The 20,699-nt window shown below is 38.7% G+C and overlaps 1 protein-coding gene across 1 annotated transcript in view; it reads right to left on the bottom strand.

The window, feature by feature from the left end:
* Nucleotides 1-20,699, bottom strand: part of SNTG2 (syntrophin gamma 2) — a 304,188-nt gene that overhangs the window by 93,888 nt on the left and 189,601 nt on the right. The window contains exons 8-9 of the mRNA XM_086608352.1: nucleotides 13,958-14,045; nucleotides 7,067-7,158 (exon numbers count right to left, since the gene is read on the bottom strand). Of these exons, the coding sequence (XP_086464478.1) occupies nucleotides 7,067-7,158; nucleotides 13,958-14,045 (180 nt within the window). The remainder of the gene's footprint in view (nucleotides 1-7,066; nucleotides 7,159-13,957; nucleotides 14,046-20,699) is intronic.

The following is a 20,699-nucleotide window of genomic DNA, read 5'->3' as shown; positions in this document are numbered from 1 at the left end:
AAATGAAACCAGATATCTAACAAATGCAAGTTACTGTTTTCTACTTGGAATATTAGTTCCACTGTGATAACCCCTGCACTTTTTTCTGAAAGATAAATAACAAAGCCATAATCTTTTATCTGACCTTTCTTAGTCTTTTGACTTCTTTTCCAGTGGAAATAGATTTGGATTTAGGCCAGCCTCACTTCAAAAATTGAAGTCACTTTCTTTGACAGTGTGTGAATATCAGATTAATTTTCAGTGTTCTAAGTGAATACTTTTAAAACCAGTATTAGATGTCCTGAACAGCAAATGTTCAGAGTTCATTTATTTAGCAGCTGGTAAGATTTTCTTTATATTTTCAATGCCGTATTTCCTTTTACCAGCTTTTGTTAAATCTCAAAGTTTAAAAAAATAAATTCTGAAACCACATTTGACTTAAACCTCACTGGTAAATTAAACAAGTGTTTAAATTCTGTGCAGAAGAAATGACTAACCTGATCAATCAGATGTTAAATACTAAAAGAAATAAGTGCTGAAAGGATTAGCAGTGACAGTGGGGATCAATACAAGTATAAGACTTCTAAAGATACCTTTTATTCACTTCCTTAATATCATAGTGAAAGTCCCAATCAACTCTAATCAGAATTAGAAAAAAAACAGCACTTTTGAACAGCTAAATCTAAATTAAACAGTTTCAATATTCGGTATCAAAAGGATTTCCTTAAGAATTCTATAGTAATGGAGTAGGAAGATGTTATTTAATAGGCTTTTTCCAGCTTCTACTTCTTCGATTTCTAAGAGGTGTAATCAGAAATATAAAATTTGGATTATTTTCCCCTAAAGGTGGAAAGGGGACAGTCACTTCATGTTTTATTAATTGACAGAAAAGAGCACACTTATTTGCAGTGTGTTTATCTCATTTCATAAAGGTCCTCAGCACAGCAGCAGTCCAGAATATCTAAATGTAGGTAGTTGCGTTCATCTATTTTAAATTTCTCTTCAGCAAATAAATGGAAGACATGGTGATGCTTACTTTCACGAGAGTAACCAGTGCTGTATCTCTAAGTGAGCTTTTTTTTGTAGTTATTACATTACTTACATTTTATGAACGTACATTGCCAAATGATACACCGTGAATTCGTAGTCAAAGTTACATTGCTTTCCTAATCAGTGAGAAGATCGTGGATTTTAAGCTCTGTACCCTAGACTTCAAGAAGGCGGACTTCGGCCTCTTGAAGCACCTGATGGGCAAAGTGCCGTGGGAGGTGGCCCTGGAGGGACAAGGGGCCCAGGAAAGTTGGTCCACATTCAAGGAGCACCTTCTCCAAGCTCAGCAGAGGTGCATCCCGACGAAGAACAAGTCGGGCAAAAAGACCAGGAGGCCAGCGTGGATGAGCAAGGAGCTCCTGGACCAACTGAAAATGAAGAGGTTAGCCTACAGAGGGTGGAAGCGGAGACAGATAGCCTGGGAGGAATACAGAGAAGCTGTAAGAGTGACCAGGGATCAAGTGAGGAAGGCTAAAGCCCTGAAGGAATTGAATTTGGCAAGGGATATAAAAAGCAACAAGAAATGCTTCTATAGGTATGTAGGGGACAAAAGGAAGTCCAAAGAGAATGTAGGCCCCCTCCGGAAGGATACTGGTGCTCTGGTTACCCGGGACATAGAGAAGGCTGAGGTACTTAATGAATTTTTTGCCTCAGTCTTCAATGGTAAAGCCTCTTGTCTTACCACCCAAGCTGTGGAAAGAACTAGCAGGGACTGTGAGGATGAACCACCGCCCACTGTACTTGAAGACCAGGTTCGAGAACATCTGAGGAACTTGAAGGTGCACAAGTCCATGGGACCTGATGAGATCCATCCGCGGGTCCTGAAGGAACTGGCGGATGAAGTTGCCAAGCCACTGGCTATTGTATTCGAGAAGTCGTGGCGGTCTGGCGAGGTCCCCGATGACTGGAAGAGAGGGAACATAACCCCCATTTTTAAAAAGGGGAACAAGGAGGACCCGGGCAACTACAGACCGGTCAGCCTCACCTCTGTGCCTGGCAAGGTCATGGAGCAGATTCTCCTGGGAACCATGCTAAGGCACATGGAGAGCAAGGAGGTGGTGGGTGACAGCCAACATGGCTTCACCAAAGGCAGATCGTGCCTGACCAACTTGGTGGCCTTTTACGATGGGGTGACAGCATCGGTGGACAAGGGTCGACCAATGGATGTCATCTACCTGGACTTGTGCAAAGCTTTTGACACTGTCCCGCACGACATTCTTCTCTCTAAATTAGAGAGTCATGGGTTTGATGGATGGACCACTCGGTGGATAAGGAATTGGCTCAATGGCCGCACTCAGAGAGTAGTGGTCAACGGCTCAATGTCCAAGTGGAGACCGGTCACGAGTGGCGTCCCTCAGGGGTCCGTGTTGGGCCCGACCCTCTTCAACATCTTTGTCGGTGACGTGGACAGTGGCATGGAGTGCACCCTCAGCAAGTTCGCCGATGACACCAAGCTGTGTGGTGCCGTTGACACGCTGGAAGGGAGGGATGCCATCCAGAGGGACCTTGACAGGCTGGAGAGGTGGGCCCGTACCAACCTCATGAAGTTTAACCAGGCCAAATGCAAGGTCCTACATCTGGGTCGTGGCAATCCCAGGCATAAATACAGACTGGGTGGTGATTGGATCGAGAGCAGCCCTGAGGAGAAGGACTTGGGAGTACTGGTGGACGAGAAGCTCAATATGAGCCGGCAATGTGCTCTTGCGGCCCAGAAGGCCAACCGCGTCCTGGGCTGCATCAAGAGGAGTGTGGCCAGCAGGTCGAGGGAGGTGATTCTCCCCCTCTACTCTGCCCTTGTGAGACCTCACTTGGAGTACTGCGTCCAGTTCTGGAGCCCCCAACATAAGAAGGACATGGACCAGTTGGAGAGGGTCCAGAGGAGGGCCACGAAGATGATAAGAGGGCTGGAGCACCTTTCCTATGAGGACAGGCTGAAAGAGTTGGGGCTGTTCAGCCTGGAGAAGAGGAGGCTCCGGGGTGACCTTATAGCGGTCTTCCAGTACCTCAAGGGGGCCTACAGGAAAGATGGGGAGAGGCTGTTCAGGAGGGCCAGTTATGATAGGACAAGGGGTAATGGTTTTAAAATAGAGGGAGGTAGGTTCAGGTTGGATATTAGGAAAAAATTTTTTACTATGAGAGTGGTAGAACACTGGAACAGGTTGCCCAGAGAGGTGGTGGATGCTCCATCCCTGGAGACGTTCAAGGCCAGGTTGGACAAGGCCCTGAGCAATCTGATCTAGTTGGAGATATCCCTGTTCCTTGCAGGGGGGTTGGACTAGATGACCTTTGAAGGTCCCTTCCAGCCCTAACCATTCTATGATTCTATGATTCTATGATTTTCAGATCAAGAGTTGGCAGAGTCTATCGGTATCACGTACTGAACCATTTTAATAGAAAAAGCATTGATCTGAAATCAGAAAACTTTTCTCCTCCAAAGTGAGCTACAGGATGATAAAAATGAAGAATAAAATAAAACTTAAGAACGATCAACAGTGTGTTTATACTAAATTGGAAGACACTACAGGAACATTCAAAAAAATAAAACTATTGAAGCTTTCAGATGTACAGCATCAATTCAATCTCAATTCAATGGTCTGGTCACATACTCCACTAAGTATCCATCAGAATAGCTTTTACTCTCAATAAGAGGATGTCCACTTCCCTTTCTTGGATCCTCTTCCTTTCTTGCCTCTACATACTTGGGATTGAGCCATATCATTCTCTATCTATGGAACCAGGACTGCCATAGACATAAAGATTCAGGATCCTACCGGTCCCACCAAGAGGTGAGCATCTGTAGTTTTTCTTTTTTAAAAACTACTTGGTGATGAAGCAGGCAATGTCTTTTTTAAAGCAAAACTCTTTAATTTAACAGATGAAGCAAAGCCACCAGGGAAAAAATATTTTAAAGCAATTTAGAAAATGTTAAGTGCCTGTTTAGTTTCATTTAACCAACTAAACTAATCATACACTATCAAAATTAAATGAGTTGTATGAACACATAGAAAATCTTTATTTACTCTAGTCTCACTTCACTTATTACAATATCAATTTCAGACAATTCAGGGAAGCTGGATTTTCAAACAAATGAAAACCTACTGCATTCTCCCTTTGCATAGTAACTATCGTATTATTCAATGGTGTCTTAAATAGGATTTTTTTTTATTTCCAGTCTCTTTTTTTCCCCACCCTCAATTTCTCTGTACATCTAGGATATTTAGACATCTAGGAGAATATCTCTACAGTATTTTCTTCATTGTTTTGTAAACAGGTAAACAACCTGTAATCACTAGCCTAGAGACCACCTCCTCTGAATGTTTTCAGTTCCCCTCTGAACCTTCACATTGTGTTTAATAAACCACTTTTAAGATATAGATGAATGTATCTGCCACTATCAGTCTCTACAGTATTTGTCACAATGCCCAAGCATAAAATAATGAGGTGTGAAGACAACACTTCAGCTCATTTCTTTGTGTTCCAGACAACCCTGTTACAGTGTTATTCTGCAAACTGCTCTGATATTATAGAGAGGATGTATATAAATCCTGAAGATGGTATCACGTCACACATAACAGATGCTTCACAGCTGGGGTGATAAAGATATATCTAACAGAATCAAGCTAGCACCAGAACTGAAAATGGCATAATCATATTAGGCAGAAGCAGCTTTATGTTAACGCAGCTAAACTACTGTCTATATGATACAAGCCAGTATCACCACAACATATTCTATTATTTCATGTGAATGTTACAGTCTGAACACAGCATTAGCTCAAGTGTCTCTATATTATTGTTTTTCAGAACAGACATGTTGAATCACATCTTGGTAAAACTGGCATAATTCCTTACCTCTCACTCTTGTCCTTTTCTTTACATTGTGTGATTTTTGGAGCAGTATTTTCACTCATAAATAAACGTGCACTGTTTAATATGGCATGGGTCTGACTGTGGTAGGTACATACAACTGCAACACAAACTTACAAGATGCAATATTCAAAGTAAGTCAGGCTTCTCTACCAAAGCGACATTAAAAAAGGATTTAAATATCCTTAGCCTTACTGGGAAATATCATTATAAGAAATGTCGGTTCTGCTCTTCCTTTACTGTACAAATGAAAATATCTAATAAAATACCTAATTAAAAAAGTAGAAGCACCACCTAGATAGTAGCTGAAACACATTTATAACCACTTTTGAAGATCTGATCACAGCTCAGTTATAGTCACAGCTTACTCTGAGAAAAGTTTGACCACACAACTCCAGCGGACCATCTCCAAAGCCAGTCCCTCCCGCTCAGAATACTCAGAACCTTTTTTTAGCATTTTACAATAATAATCTGGCAATTTTTCTTTTTTTTTTTCCTATGAAGGGAGACAATGATTTTTTTACTAGGCTAGTTATAACGTAGTTTGTTTTGCTTTAGTTCACTTCTAGGTCATAGTGTCTGGTGCATATCTAGGCTCCTCATGTCAAGCTTCAGAGAAATTAAGTTTTGTATGAAAACAAGCTAGTACCTTAGTATTTCCCTTTTTTTACTTTCTGTTTGTCCACTTATATTTCAAGCTTATGCACAGTCTTTTGTGTGCTACCTTGGAAACTAACTCCAAATTACTCTGTTACAAGTCTACAAAACTCCAGCCACTTATTTATGTTTTTACAATGCATAGAATCGAAAGTGTGCAATTCTCGCAGTACAATCATAATGATTATTGAAAATTATTATGGCACATTCATTCCAGCACTTAATAGGCACTACTTTCCTAAAACATGCTAATGCAATCACGGGCAATCATCCGACCATAGCCCTCTTTTTCTAATACAGGCTCTTTGTCTGCAGAGCACCTGGTAGACAGGCATTGCAGAACGCTGGACTCTGAGGACAGATTAGGGTTCTTTAGTTAAAGACAACATACAAGGTAATTAAAGGTAATAATTATCTGGATAATTAAAAACAAAGAAACATGAAACCTTCTGTATCTATGCTCACTTTGGACCCCAAGCACTCAGGTACAGGTATCAGCACAGAAAAGCATATTTCTATTAATTTATTTATTGTATGTATTTAATACATTTATATTATCATACATTATATATATATTTATCAGATGCAAACAAGCCTTTCGGATTAGTTTAGAGAGATAATGCTCAAAAAAAGTGCAAAGCTTGGGAGAAGTACAGTAAGCAGTAGACAGTGACATCTCTGGCTGAGTAGGAAAGAAAAAGGAAAATAGAGGAGTGGAGAATCCTTCACTCCATTCACTGGGAATTCCTTCTGTAAAATTTAATATCCAACTGAAAGACTACAGCTGCAATTTGTTAGGAGCTAAACAAGCTCTGAGCATAAAGGTCCATGTCCTTGTACAGCTAGTATTTACATCTTCAATTTTCATTTTTTAAAGAGCAACATTGTTGCCTACTAAGACATGCAATATCTTCTTTGGCTTTGTTGACTAGCATTTTTCCTGGAGAAAGGAATTTCTTTTTTTTCACACTACTGCAATTAATTCAATCATAGCTGTTCACCATAGAAAAAAGAATCAAATATCCTCTTGATTGAAGAAACACACTTCTTTTTCCCTGAGTCTGCTTTCCCATTTTATTTCTTTCTATTTTTCTCCCCTTCTTTCCTGTTACAAAAGTTTGCTTCAATAATTCAACTTTACATTATTTTCTGAATTCCATGTATGTTTCAGCATCTCTAACTGGACTAAATTCAATAGTACAATATTACAATTTACCAAAATATGAAAAAAGTTTACATGAATTCATGCCTAACCAATGATTAAATCTTTCTGTGCTCACTCCTACAAGCTTCTTAGTTGTCTCAGAGTAAGAACCTAGCAGCCCAGGGCCCCATGTTGCCTACTTTGTAACTACAAAATTTTACAGTATATGCACTTAAAAATCAATCAATCAATCAATGAAACGACAATGAAAAAATTATGGTAGTCTTACAGTCCTACACTAGAATTTCGAAGTTCAGAATGGGAAGAGAACTTGCATAGCTTACACCATGTTTTTATTATTCATTTGCTTACAGTGTTAGTTGAGTTTCCGTTTAAATGTAAGCCACTGTCAAAGAGAGGTGATGAAGCTCCACTGCTGTGATCACTGGATGGTCCAGGGGAACCTGGAAAACAGATAATGAAAACTAATTGCTTATGTTAAAAATATATGTATATATCAGGCAATATCTATTCCAGCTGTAAAATATGGGAAGAATTTTTAATACAAATTACCAAACCAAGCGAGAAGTACTACTTGCATTTCAGAATGATAGCCAATAAAATATGTCTTACCATATGTTATGCTTTATGTCTAGAAAGAAAAAAAGTAGCTAGATGTCATTTTATAGAGGATGTGCTCACGGGAACTACTTATATGCTTAACTGTTTGGAAGATTAAGCCTTTTTTCACTGAGAATGAAATATTCAAAACCAAGTAAGAAATTCAGTTACACAAATTCCATTAATTTAATGAATACATTTGCTCTTAAGTGCTGCCTCACCTCAGAGTATAACCATGGACTGTATTTATAAACAAAGCTAACAAGAAACTCTCAGGCATAACAGAAACTAACATACAGAAACTAACTGTACATATACATATATTTTATTAATGAAGATATCTTTTTCTTGAAATGCCAATTACTTTCAAGAATGATGCACCTTCTCAAATTGAGAAATTAAAAGCAAACACTCATCTCATCAGGGGAGATTCAGGTTGGATGTTAGGAAGTATTTCTTCCCTGAAAGGGTTGTCAGCCACTGGAATAGGCTGCCCAGGGAGGTGGTTGAGTCCCCATCCCTGGATGTGTTTAAGAATAGGGTGGATGATCTACTTGAGGATATGGTTTAATGGGGATTAGGGATGGTTGGACTCGATGATCTCTAAGGTCTTTTCCAACCTAGAAATCTATGAATCTATGAATCTATGAATCTTGAAATGTTGATACTATCCACATCTGTTAAGATTACAGCTGTATTTTTAAGATATCTCTTCCTTTAGCAGTTACGCATCATGATCTTGCTTTAGTAGTTAGTGATTCCAAGAGATCTTAATACTTTTGTAACATACAATAATGGAAACAGCACAAAGTCAAATCATTGTGTAACTTTTGCTTAAATGTAAAATGTTAACATATAGCACCAATAATACAAAATTACTGTCAGACAGCACTTGGTCTTACCAATAAAGGACATAAAATCAATTTCACAGCATTATATTTATCATCACTGCAAACTCATTTTTCCATCTGAAGAAGTCACCTGAAATTGCCTGTAAATCATTTCACATTAATAGGTCTGTCAAGTCTAACATCACAAAAGTCAAAAAGTCACTTTTAATCATATATTTTTGTATGTATCTATTGCACATATCTGAAAGATTTAGCAAAATGGATCTTAATTCAACAAAAGGTCATTTTCTCCGTAATAAATCTCTGTCAGTTCAGTGCTGAGGTCTCAGAATTATAATCTGAACTCTGAAGTTTCAGCATGTTTTCATTTGGAGTCTTTTCTGTACAGTGTTAGATGATGTCAGCAGAAGAAACCGTTATGCTTTGCTTGTATGGGCCTAACTCAAGTGCTGACTTCCGTAACTAGCTACTAACTAGCTATGACATTTTATAGCTACTATATATGTACAGTAGACTATGTTCAGATTCATAGATGACCACAGTGACTTGCTGGAACAGATGATTTTTTTTTTTTTTTTTTATATAAAAGCAGTGACATAAAAAAGTCATCATTAAATTATCTGCTGAACAGTCTGCCTGTTGAAGAATCCTACAGTCTCTGGCAGCAGACACCTATGACAGGTCCATGAGTCAATCAGATTCTTAAAGTGGAATTATCCCACCTCTTTAGCAGTTTGAGCATATCAAAAGACACAAATTTAGGTATTTTCAAATCTCTAAATCCAGGTTTTACCATAATACAAAATAACTACATTATAATAATTTTTTTTTTTTTTTAAAGTAGAAAAAACTGACATCCATTGCATGGGAAAGATAAGAATAAAAGGTTAAGGAACAGATTTCTCTTCTCCCACAGTATCCCTGCAGACTTGCTTTTCAGTTCAGCAGCTTTCTTTTGTTTTCTGAGTCACAGTAAACTAGACAGCCTCTCTTAGGCTATGGCACCTCCACCACTTGATTGCAAGCAAGTTCACAAGTCTTTTAATCTGCTCCCTGCCTATTCTGCCTCACTCATTAACGGGCTACTCCTTTATGGCCTCATTCAGTGTTTTAGAAGCTCCCTCTGTATATGTTCAATTGCTTTCATGGAAGGTGCAGTGCTCTTATCTCTCCAAGGAGCTCCATTTGTCTCCCCATATGGCAGCCCTAGAGCAATCGGGTAGCCTGTCCTCCCTGTTCTCAGAACAAAACACAGTATGTACACACGCATGATATACATGATACAAAATATACTAACATAAAGTGAATCTTGTACCATCTGCTACTGTAGTCCTTGCCCAAGCAGATGAGACTTCACATCAAGTGTTAGGTACCAGTCCAAACTCTGGAACATTAGCTTGAGAAAGACTATCAAAACAAAGTGTTTATGTAAAATAAAACATCTGCTACAGGTAACTCTCTCCTCCGTGAGTACAATACATTATCCCGATGGGTACTGATGCCAGAAAAAAGGGTATTTGGTATGTTCTGAGATTTCCACCAATCATTATTTCCTAGCTCTCCTTTTATCCCACGGAAATCATAGTTAGACAGCCTGTGAGAAATGCAAACTTATACTCTTACAGGCTTCATCTGTTTAATTTGCTTATTCTCAGCTGTGTCAGTTTTTTTCTTTTGAGAAGGCTGAGTCAGGAGGATCCTGTGGGTCAGAAGAAGATCATGGCCTGATCTTTACCTGACCAATAGCTGAGTATGCTAGGATAAAAAAAATCCAAGTTACCCTGTAAGGTGAGAAGGGGTCAGAGAGAGAGAGAGAGCAAGGATATAAGAGTCTACAGTTCACAAAAGAGACTGAGATGCTCCTGGGGGTAGCAGGAAAAAGGTGCTGAGGTGAGAGAAATAAACTTTGTAAGGATCACAGGGGATTTTGCAGAGCTAGCAGTAACTCAGGAAATCACCAAGCTGGCAGACACTAAACTTAAGGCAAGAACTCATTTGCAGGGGTACAGGTAGGTGTTGTTTATAAATCCTTTTATATTCTTTTTGACAGATTCACTGAGATTTTTCAATTAAATAAATTAGGTATTCTACTACTTATTTTCATAAAGCTTGGATTTTATTTTTAACTTTAAAAGCCTTAAGCTTTCTAGACCTAGAAAGGTTTCTACTAAAGTTCTGGTCAAATCAGAGTCTCATCAACATGTGGTTGTTTATTTTAGTCAACGAATTATACCAAATCTCTAAATAAGAAACAAAAGCCCCAAAACGCAAGACAGCAAATCAATGTACAGCAAGTAGCGAGCAGGATTTTATCCTTTACAACAACTTATCTTATGATCAACATTGCTGAATGATACCAGAGGCTTCTTGTATATAAATAAAATCTCATTTATCTAATTTGCTAATTATGTCATAGACAACGACCAATAGACAAAAAAGCCCATTCTAGAACAACCACAAAATTAAAATAAAAGGAACACTCCTGGCAATTTTTAATTTGCGACTTCAGAATATTCTGATAATTTGGTATAATGATCAAAAATTCTGGAGAGAGCCTGTTTTATCATAAAATGTCCTGAAGAATCTTCTGAGCAGCGGTGTATCTTATTTAAAAGGGCCCTACAAGCCCTACTCACCTCTGGGATGGGTAACAGACTTAGCTCCAGAGAATCCTTAATGTCAATAACCAAGAGTTGATGCCGTAATTATTCTGTAAGAGGTTAACAAATAACCCTCATAGCCACTAATAACCTCCTGACCCAGCTCCAAAACCGGAAGTTCCTTCCTTTGGTTTCCAGAAATACAAATCTATCCTCTCTCTAGCTGACATTGACTTCAGAGCAAATCAGAGGCTACAGGATGAGGAATCATGCTAACCATGGAGCTAGAAAACCCAAGGAAGCAGAGAGTTAATGACCCTACTGGTCCATGCTAACTTTTGATTCAGGCCTGACAGATTTTTGAGAAAGCAGTATTTACCCTATGCAAAATTATACCGAGCATTCTGCAATATTTTATAAAATTGCTAATCAAATTCCTGTGGCAAAGAATATTTGCTGCCATCATTTAATTACTATTATGGACAGTCTCATAATAGTCCAGTAAGGGCCAAGAGTCCCAGGCAGCTGTGAAAGAGACAACAATCAATACTGGCATATCACCCTGGCTTAGGGCCTCCTCCAAACACAGAAACGAGCAGTCATTGTCTTGTCCTTAAGTGCTGGTTAATCAATATCCATGTCTAAACCCATGCCAAATCCTGCATTTGTTCTTCACAATCCATGAAAGAGTGAAGCAACCAGAAAAATGTTGTGAGAACTGGAGGCAGATATTTCCCTCTTGTGAGACCTTGTGTTTTTGCTAGCCATGGCATGGAAAGGGAAAGAAGGGAAAGTAGGGAAAGAAGAAGCATGAGGAGGAAGCAGTGGGTGCAGATGCTACTCCTTATGAGGTACAGATAAGAAATAGTAAAAACACTGGTTAACAGGAAGAGATAGTATGATTGCATCTGAAGTGAACACACCACAGTACTAAAACTGCCAGCATAGCAGCTGGTCTGACTGAATGCTTGAAGGTAGGGGACCACGTGCCTGAGTCTTCTGGATGCTAGGAAAGGCCAGGATACTTCAGATTTATGCATGTATGCACTTCAATCTTGCCTGCAGTGTGAGCTGGAAAGTACTGTATTGCACAGCAGAATTGTTACTTAGCTTGGTATATGTGTCACTGATGCTTCATGACTGGAATTCCCTTTTGTGCACGGGCTTGTGAAAAGCTCTTCTTGAAATGGGGCATTTTGTCTCACCACTGCTGTTCTCCTTAGAGTATGGCGCTAAACCAGGCTTATTTTCTATAATTTTTGACACCTGATTTGCTTCTTCATGCTAATCACTGCTTCCTCTTTCCAGAAATAGCACTTTATGGAAACAATGCATGATCTCAGCTTCCGAGACAGGAATGGCTGCAGTGCCTCCTGGTGAGAAAGGTAACACAGGAGTCAGTTAGCTAAGTTCTTCTTCTCTTCCAAGATGTACCAAGAGGGCACTAATATTCCTGGACCTGTGTGAACTCCTTGTGAAGGTGGCAGCTGTCTCTCATAGACTGTGCACTGAGTGTAGGTGGCAAGGTTCTGGGGGGCGGGGTGGCTCCAGGAGTTTGAGATGGTCAGGGGCTGCCCTGTGCTGGAAATAGCTGGTTCCAGCCAGCTCCACCAGACCCACTGCAAGGGGGCTGAGCCTCTCAGCCAAGCTGGTAGAACCTCTGGGGAACTATTTAAGAAAAGGCAAAATGTTGAACAACAGAGAAAGGAGTAAGGAAAAAAGTGTGAGAAGAAAATCACATGAACCTCAAAGTCAGTGAAGAAGAGGGAGGAGGTGCTCTAGGCACCGGAGCAGAGATTCCCCTGCAGTCCACGGAGAGACCATGGTGAAGCAGGTATTTCCCTGCAGCCTACGGAAGACCATGTTGGAGCAGATACCCACACTGCAGCCCATGGAAGACCCCATGCTGGAGCAGGTGGATGTGCCCTGAAGGAAGCTGCAGCCTGTGAGGGAACACGCTGGAGCAGATTCTTCCTGGACTTCAGCCCATTGGAAGGACTCACACTAGAGGAGTTTGTAAAGGACTGCAGCCAATGGGAAAGACTCATGCTGGAGCAGGGTAAAAGTGTGAGAAGGAAGGAATAGCAGAGAGGAATGCTGTGTACTGACCCCACACCCTCATTCCCCATCCCCCTGCACCACTTGCAGGGGAGGTAGAGGACTCAGGAATGAAGTTGAGTCTGAGAAAAGAGATGGAGTAAAGGTGGTGTTTCAACTTATTTGTCTTTGTTTCTCACTGAAAGGTAGGAAGACAAAACTTTAAGTTTCATTATAAGAAACAGTGACCAGACAAAGATTTCCAAATGTAAACATAAGATTTCTTCGAATTTAGATTCCATTTTCAAATGGAAATCATACACAGTTAAGAACTGAAATTATGGTTTTAGCATGAAATATATAGTTCAGCTTAGCAGAGGCCTGTCAAGTTTGCTTTTAAATAGGTGGAAGAATCTAGATGAAATCACACTTTCCTAATGACAAGAGCTAGACCTATGAGAGCTATGATTCTGTTGAAATCAAGAAAAAACAAGTACGTAGATGAGCTTAACTCTGCTTAATTTGGAAAGAGAATCAAATGTAAGATAAACCGATGCAAAATTATTTGGTCTGATTAAGGTAGCTGAAATATTATGCATAGTTTTCTACTTGCAACATTGATTTCAAGTGAGTATCTTGAACATTAGTATTTGCTAACCAGAAGAACCAAAAATTTCCCTCATCTGCTTTATTCATAAAGAATTTACTATAAACTACTCAGTTGTCACATCATAATTCTGCTGTCTGACAAAAATGGTTAAAATATCAAAGTAATTTATGAAATATGCACAATTAATATTATCCATTTGTTTGGTAAATTCCTGAAAATACCTTTCAGTGTGAATGAATGATTCAAATGTTTCTAAACACTTTTTTATTGTATTCAGGCAAAACTTCTGTAGAAACATTTTCAGATATCACCCATAATTGTACTGCATTTTAATGAGTTTTTCAGTTTTATTTTGAATAAACTGTAGAAAAGCAGTCATGCAGTATACATTAGATTCTTATATGTTAAGCAATACAGTACACACAAAATTTTCTATTTCTTCCTGTGAAACACTCAAGGATTGAATTCCTATTTCTGTCACTGTCATTATGAGAGTACTGCAAAGGGGAAAACAAATTACTCCTATCCATTAATTTCCTCTTACCTAATGGGAGCTTTAAAAATGATGGAGCTTCCCTGAGGTACTGAACAGTGATGGTAACTTCATCGCCAGCATTTCGCAGTAGATGTACCTGTCAGTGTGACAAATAACAGCTACTTTAAACCAAAGAACCACCAGTCACGGAAAGCACATTAGTTAAAATGAAATCAACATCTCTGTTGATCTACAAAAAACTCAGTATGAACATTTCTAACTGGGAATGAAGAATATCTTGAGGGTCAAGTCACACCAACAATGGATAAGAGTAGGCAAGACCAGTTGAACAACCTGAATAAATAATTTGGTGGGCAACTTGATTTTATATACCACATGAACATAACTTCTACAAAGAAATTAATTTTATAAAACTGCTATAGTGTAGTAGGGAAATGTCTGCTTATGTAGATATAATAGATGAACTGTGTGTGTATACACATAGACAGATACATTAATATATGTTAATACGTCATACATATCTGGATCTTAACTATTTGGTTGGATTCAGTTAGGTGATACATTAAGCATATTTCTCTGTTTTAAATATAGTCTTGGGCTTTGCGACTGTCTTCATCATCTATAAATATGTGCTAACCAGGAGAGAACACATATACACACACATATGTGTATAGACACATGTATTAAAATATCAGAATTTAATTAAAGGCATAGCACATTATTGCACAAGGAGCTTTTTTAAATGCAGAACTTCAGATATCTCGGCTTTAATGGAACTTGATTCCTATTACAGGGCAGAGGTATTCCCCAGTTTCATATCCATGATACGCAGGAAACAGATATTGAGTTTGCTTTGTATGTCACCTGCATGCATGGTCTGCAGCCTTGATTCCATTTGTCAGAAACGAATGCTAATATCTGTGGCCTCTAATCTGAGCACAACCAGAACATGCATGTATCAAGCAGAACAGTAACTGCAGCAAACTAACTCCTATAGATGTATCTACTACTGTAATGTAGTTGGAGGCAGCTGATGCTTGTGTTGCTTCAGATCACTATTTTAGCACAATGCCAGACTGGCCAACATCACGAGATGCAGAATTACCTCCAACATTATAACTCTTCCTCTTGTGTACCTGAAATAACGCTGATGCCAATGACTGACGTACAAGCAAACATCAAGCTTATGCCTGATGGATATGAAAATGCAGGACAGGTGAAGAAATCAAGTAAGCAGTCAACCAGGCTAAGGATTTTATGCTATAAAAACGTGCTGGGAAAAAGTGAACAAGAGAACTGACCATAAAACTCTCAACACTAACACTGAAGAAAACATTGTCTGGACAGGGACATGTTCTGATTTGGTTGATAAGTGAGCAGCCATATGAATCACTCATATAAAACACTGTTGCCAAAATCTTACTGTTTGCTGTATCTGGAAAATCCATATATTTAATAAAGACTTACAGTGTCTGCCTCTATCCTCCCCACCCATCCTTCAGTCCATCAAACAATGTTTCCTGTTTCTAACAATCTGCAGCAGCACTAATGACCACAGATCGGTCCCTGGGAAGGAATGATACCGTTTTGCACTCATGAAGTTAGGAAAATCCAGCTCTGCAGGGGAGAAGCAATAGCTCATGAAGGTCAGAGAAAGCACAAGAAGGGAGTCCAGTAACAGGAGAGACCTTGAGGAATGAGGGTCCAGAAGCAAAGGGGTAGGGCATGCATAAGAGAAAGAGATTTTTTTTTAAAGAAATAAAAAGAAAAAAAGAAATGAAGAAAAAGAGTGCCTGCAGCTTAAGCAAGTTTCCCAGAAAGGACGTGCATTTCCTTTCAAGTTCTTCCTTCCTGATAGACAGAATCCTCCCTTCCCCAGGGCCCTATTTCTCTGCTCTTCTTGTTCTTTACTCCAGCAGCTTTACTTTTTTTTCACAAGCTCAATCCACATTTAAATAATTTACTACCAAAAATACAACAGCTAGTGCTACCTACTCACCTCCAGTACTATGAGGTGCTCTACTCAAGTCAAAGATTTTGCAGACAGTTGACTACAAGAGAACCTGAGGTCTCATTGTGGAAAAAATGTTATGATCGTTGATTTCTGACTAAACCCTCTCAGGATGATCACAATAGGAATAATCGGGAACTGAAGCACAGTAAAATTAGAACGTTTCTTTAAGGTCACAGGAGCATGGCTGCAAAGCAAACCAATGTGTTTAGAGTTCTAATGTATAAGAACAACAATGTCTCCTGAAATCCTCTGCCCCTTATTTCCTGCAATATTTTAGACATTATTTACTACTTCCTAAGGACTGAAAATGATTGGTACCTCTGCTACTCCTACCCTACTGTTATAAAGACAGTTTCTCCCATTATCTGCAGACTATTATAAATGATATATATACGATATATATAATAGTTTATTTGATATACATAAAGGCCTATTTTATATATATTAAAATAGACTAATACACATACACATATGCAAAAGTTTTAGTCAAGATTCAGCTATCACATCATTCTTAAATTCTTCTGAAATTCTGCAGTAACTGGATGTTTTGTTCTAAATTTAGCACTTGATTTGAAGATTCTGGATTTCTACATTTAACTTTAATCCTAAATTCTAGATTATCTTTAAGTGAGCTAAAGCTCAATAGTTTAAATTTAATGAAACTAAGTTAAACTAGAATAGAACTAGAGTACTAAAGAAAATGCTTGTTTTGTGGATTTAGACCAGCTACTTTCTACAAAATGCTCAGAAATTCATGAAACCCGTCAACTCACATAAAACTTTCCTCAAAAGTAATGCTTTAATATTAGGGTATTTATACAGATCTACCATCACACAGTATTTGGATGCACCAGCAACATTCAAAATAAGTATTCCTGAATATAGTTCTGTTTTGGAATACATCCATGATGAGTTGAATGGGAGCTAAAAAAAACCCACAACTATCGTATAGAACTTCACTATCCTTCTGCCATACATAGCTGAGCTACATATATACACACACAGAGAGACATATAGGTTATGCTTGCTTTGTTCAAAAGCTGAAACAGACTCTTACAATGGTCATATTGGACTGTATGTGAAAATGTAGTTCAGACACACATACAAAAATTTGTATGTATTTCATATATCTATATCTCTATATATCTCCAGATGAAAAATGCCTATGATAAAAACTGAAGAAACTTTCAGGATATGCCCATATATGTTTAAATTAGATGCAGTCACTTTTCAGTCTCTGGCTGACGAATTTGTCTTTCCAAACTTCATTAATATCTGCATTAGGCCTTGAAATGAACTGATGTTCTCCTTCTAGCCCAGTCACACCACCTAATGACTTTTCATTATTTATGCTAAACTACATTGTAACATAGCATTCACAACTACATCAAACACTTATAAATGTGACCAAACTGTTTACAGAAGACAGTAAATCTTTTTTTTTTTTGCCACACTGTACTGATAGAAACACTGAATTTTGGAGTCATTGATGAGCAAAGCTTAATCACAAATATTTTCTGTGAGTGTACATATAAAGTTAACAAATAATTAATTACTTCAGACTCTTAAAAATTATTAAAAATTCATTAATTATGAAATTACATGAAAGCACTTGAAACAGCAGATGTGCTTCACTTCGTAATCTTTTGCATAATCAGGTAGTGAATATTATTATAATTTTAAAAAATAATAAGTTCTTTAAATTCCTGACCCCTAAACGGACATTGATTTGGTGACAGAAGTGGAAAGACATTTGTCCCGATGCATGAAAAAAAAAACAAGGTCAGGCCAAGTACATATTGCTGCAAAAAATTCAAGTAAATATCCTGCAGGCAGCTGCACTGACATCTGCAGCACGCAGCGGGGTAACAAATTCCCTGATTTGAAACTTGGAGGGTAACGCGTCTTACTTGAACATGTAACCGACCGACCGCAGGGCAGAGCTCTGGGGGTAGGTAGAGGAGTAGAAAACGAAGGAGTGAAGTTCAGCCTGGGAAAACCTGTTGGTTTGATTTTTTTATCTCTGCATCCCACTACCCAAATCTATTTTAATTGGCAATAAAATCAATTAATTTTCCCCAAGTCGAGTCTATTTTGCCCATGATTTTACTTGGTAAGAAAACCACCCTGTCTTTATCTTGACCCAGGAGCTTTTTCATCCTATTTTCTGTCCCTCTCCTGTCGAGGAGGTGGAGTGAGAGAGCAGCTGGTGGGCATTTGGCTGCTGGCCAGCACTGACCCACCACTGTGAGTTCAAGAGAATTTTACCAAAAAAAAACCCAAAAGCCATAAAGGAAGAAGTGTAGCAACGCTATCCACATAGTCTAGGTTCAGTGAATTCAGCCTGAGTGCAACAATTCCAAAAAGGTGATATGGTAGGAAGAGAAAAGGACACCCAATGTATTTCCTACCAAAGAAAAAAAGTCAGAAAGTCAGTATCAGCGAAGTAGGAAGTCAGACTTGACAAGAAATACAAGTTCCTGTCACTGAATGCCGCCGTATCTTTGTACCTATACCATTTTACTTGTCATTATATGGTAAATATATTAGTAACGCTGACTTTAGTTTATAATCTGTGTAGCAACATCAGTATTTTGTAAAATCCAATAGATAATTTCAAAACAAACAAATTTGTAATGCAGTCATAATACTGAACTGAAATATGCAATGAGAAGAAACATTAACCAAATAAAATTAACACGGAGAAAAATTAACACTCAGAATACTGAGAAGTGATAAGAATCACTTTCTTATTCACAAAAAAAGCCACAAATGTGAACTATTTTGATTTTCTGACTTTGGAATAACAAGGAAGAATTTAAACTTTGTAAAAGATATAAAGATTTTGAAAAAAACTTTCAAACACAGCGTAAGAACTGTGTTTCCTCTTAGTTAAACAAAGAATGTTTGCACACAAACATTTATATTTGTCAAGAGATGAGAGGAGACAGCATGACAGTGATACTGCCTAACGTACTTTTGGAAGATCATAGTCAATATTATGAAGATAAAATTAAATCAAAAAACTCTACAGAACAAAACAAAACAGTAGAGTAGAAACTGCTGCAGAGTGTGAAATCTAGTTTTTATTTCAAATGACATTTTGAAAGGAAAGAACTCTAATATTAATGCTTTGGTTTAAAATTGCCAAGCAGTAATACCTTAAAAGGAACTCATACTGTATCATACTCTCCCGAAGTTACTTTATATTCTTAGGTAGCGTTTGAAGAGGTGGTAGCATTGAACTACACACATAATAAGAAAAATACGAATCAATTTCAGTGCTCACAGGAAGCACTTAACAGCACAGAAGTTCACTAAATAACACGCTGCTCTGTGGTGCTGAAGCTTTTGCATAAGTCCAGTAAGCCCAAAAAGACCAATCCAGCAGTTTTGGAGTAACATTCACTGTTGCACTGTTGCCTTACTGCAGTATTAATATAAAAAGAGAATTGTAAAAGTGAGTGTTGCTTTTTTAAAAAAATAGTTGATTAATCACTATTTTTTAAAAAAATAGTTGATTAATCACATTTACTGCAGCTGTGTGTGTATGCACTTACTTATGCGTTCATATGGATGAAGGAGTAAAGGGCATCAAAGGAAATGCTTGCTTTTCATGCTGTCTCTAATTTGTGGATTTTGCATATCTCTGTGTGCATTCATCAAGCCAGAGTTTATTATACTTCTCTTTTCACATGCATTTCTCAAGAACAGAACAGAGCGAATGTTAAAAATATAAACAGGAGCTTCTAGATCTCACTTAGCTAACTACAGTCCAGAGTCTGCAGAAAAAAATATGACTCATTTTATGAAAACCAAATGAACTTTGTTGCCTCATTTTATTGTCAACAACCATTTTACGGAAATCTTTTATAATTAAGTCAGGCAGGCAAGTCAATGGCACAATTCACAGCTGATGTGCATTCTTGATAAATTCTGGTGCCTTCTGTTTACTGTGGCTTGCTCTAAACCTTCAAACATACCTGATGAAAAAGGGATGTCTACAAGTCTTGGAAGAATGGGCAGGCATCCAGGAATCAATACAGGGAGGAAGTTAGGACATGTAGGGAGATAATCAGGGAGGCAAAAGCCCAATTGGAACTTAGACTAGCCAGCTCCGTAAGGGATAACAAAAAGTCTTTCTATAAATATATTAATAACAAAAGGAGGGCTAAAGATCACCTCCAGCCCCTACTGGACTCAGGGGGTACGTTAGTCACTAGGGATGAAGACAAGGCTGAGGTCCTTAATGCCTTCTTTGCCTCAGTCTTTAATAATAAGGTCAGCAGTTCCCAGGTGAGCTGGCCTTCGGTGTCTGAGTGCAGGGAGGGAGAGCAGATCGAAGCTCCTGTGATCCAAGAGGAACGGGTCAAGGATCTGCTCCTTCGGCTGGATGCCCACAAGTCTATGGGGCCTGATGGTATCCACCCGAGAGTCCTGAGAGAGCTGGCGGATGTCATTGCCAAACCCCTGTCCATTATCTTTGGGCAGTCTTGGCTCACTAGGGAAGTTCCGCTGGACTGGAGGCTGGCGGATGTTACCCCCATTTACAAAAAAGGGCGGAAGGAGGATCCGGGGAACTACAGGCCTGTCAGTCTGACCTCGGTGACGGGCAAAGTCATGGAACAGGTTATCTTGAGTGCTATTAATGAGCACATACAGGTTAACCGGGTGATCAGGCCCAGTCAACATGGGTTTATGAAAGGCAGGTCTTGCCAATCAAACCTGATCACCTTCTATGACAGGGTGACCCGCCTGGTTGATGAGGGAAGGGCT

The sequence above is a fragment of the Tauraco erythrolophus genome, chromosome 2 (assembly GCF_009769465.1).
Source record: "Tauraco erythrolophus isolate bTauEry1 chromosome 2, bTauEry1.pri, whole genome shotgun sequence".
NCBI classification, from domain to species: domain Eukaryota; kingdom Metazoa; phylum Chordata; class Aves; order Musophagiformes; family Musophagidae; genus Tauraco; species Tauraco erythrolophus.
This window is presented reverse-complemented; position numbering and strand designations above follow the sequence as displayed.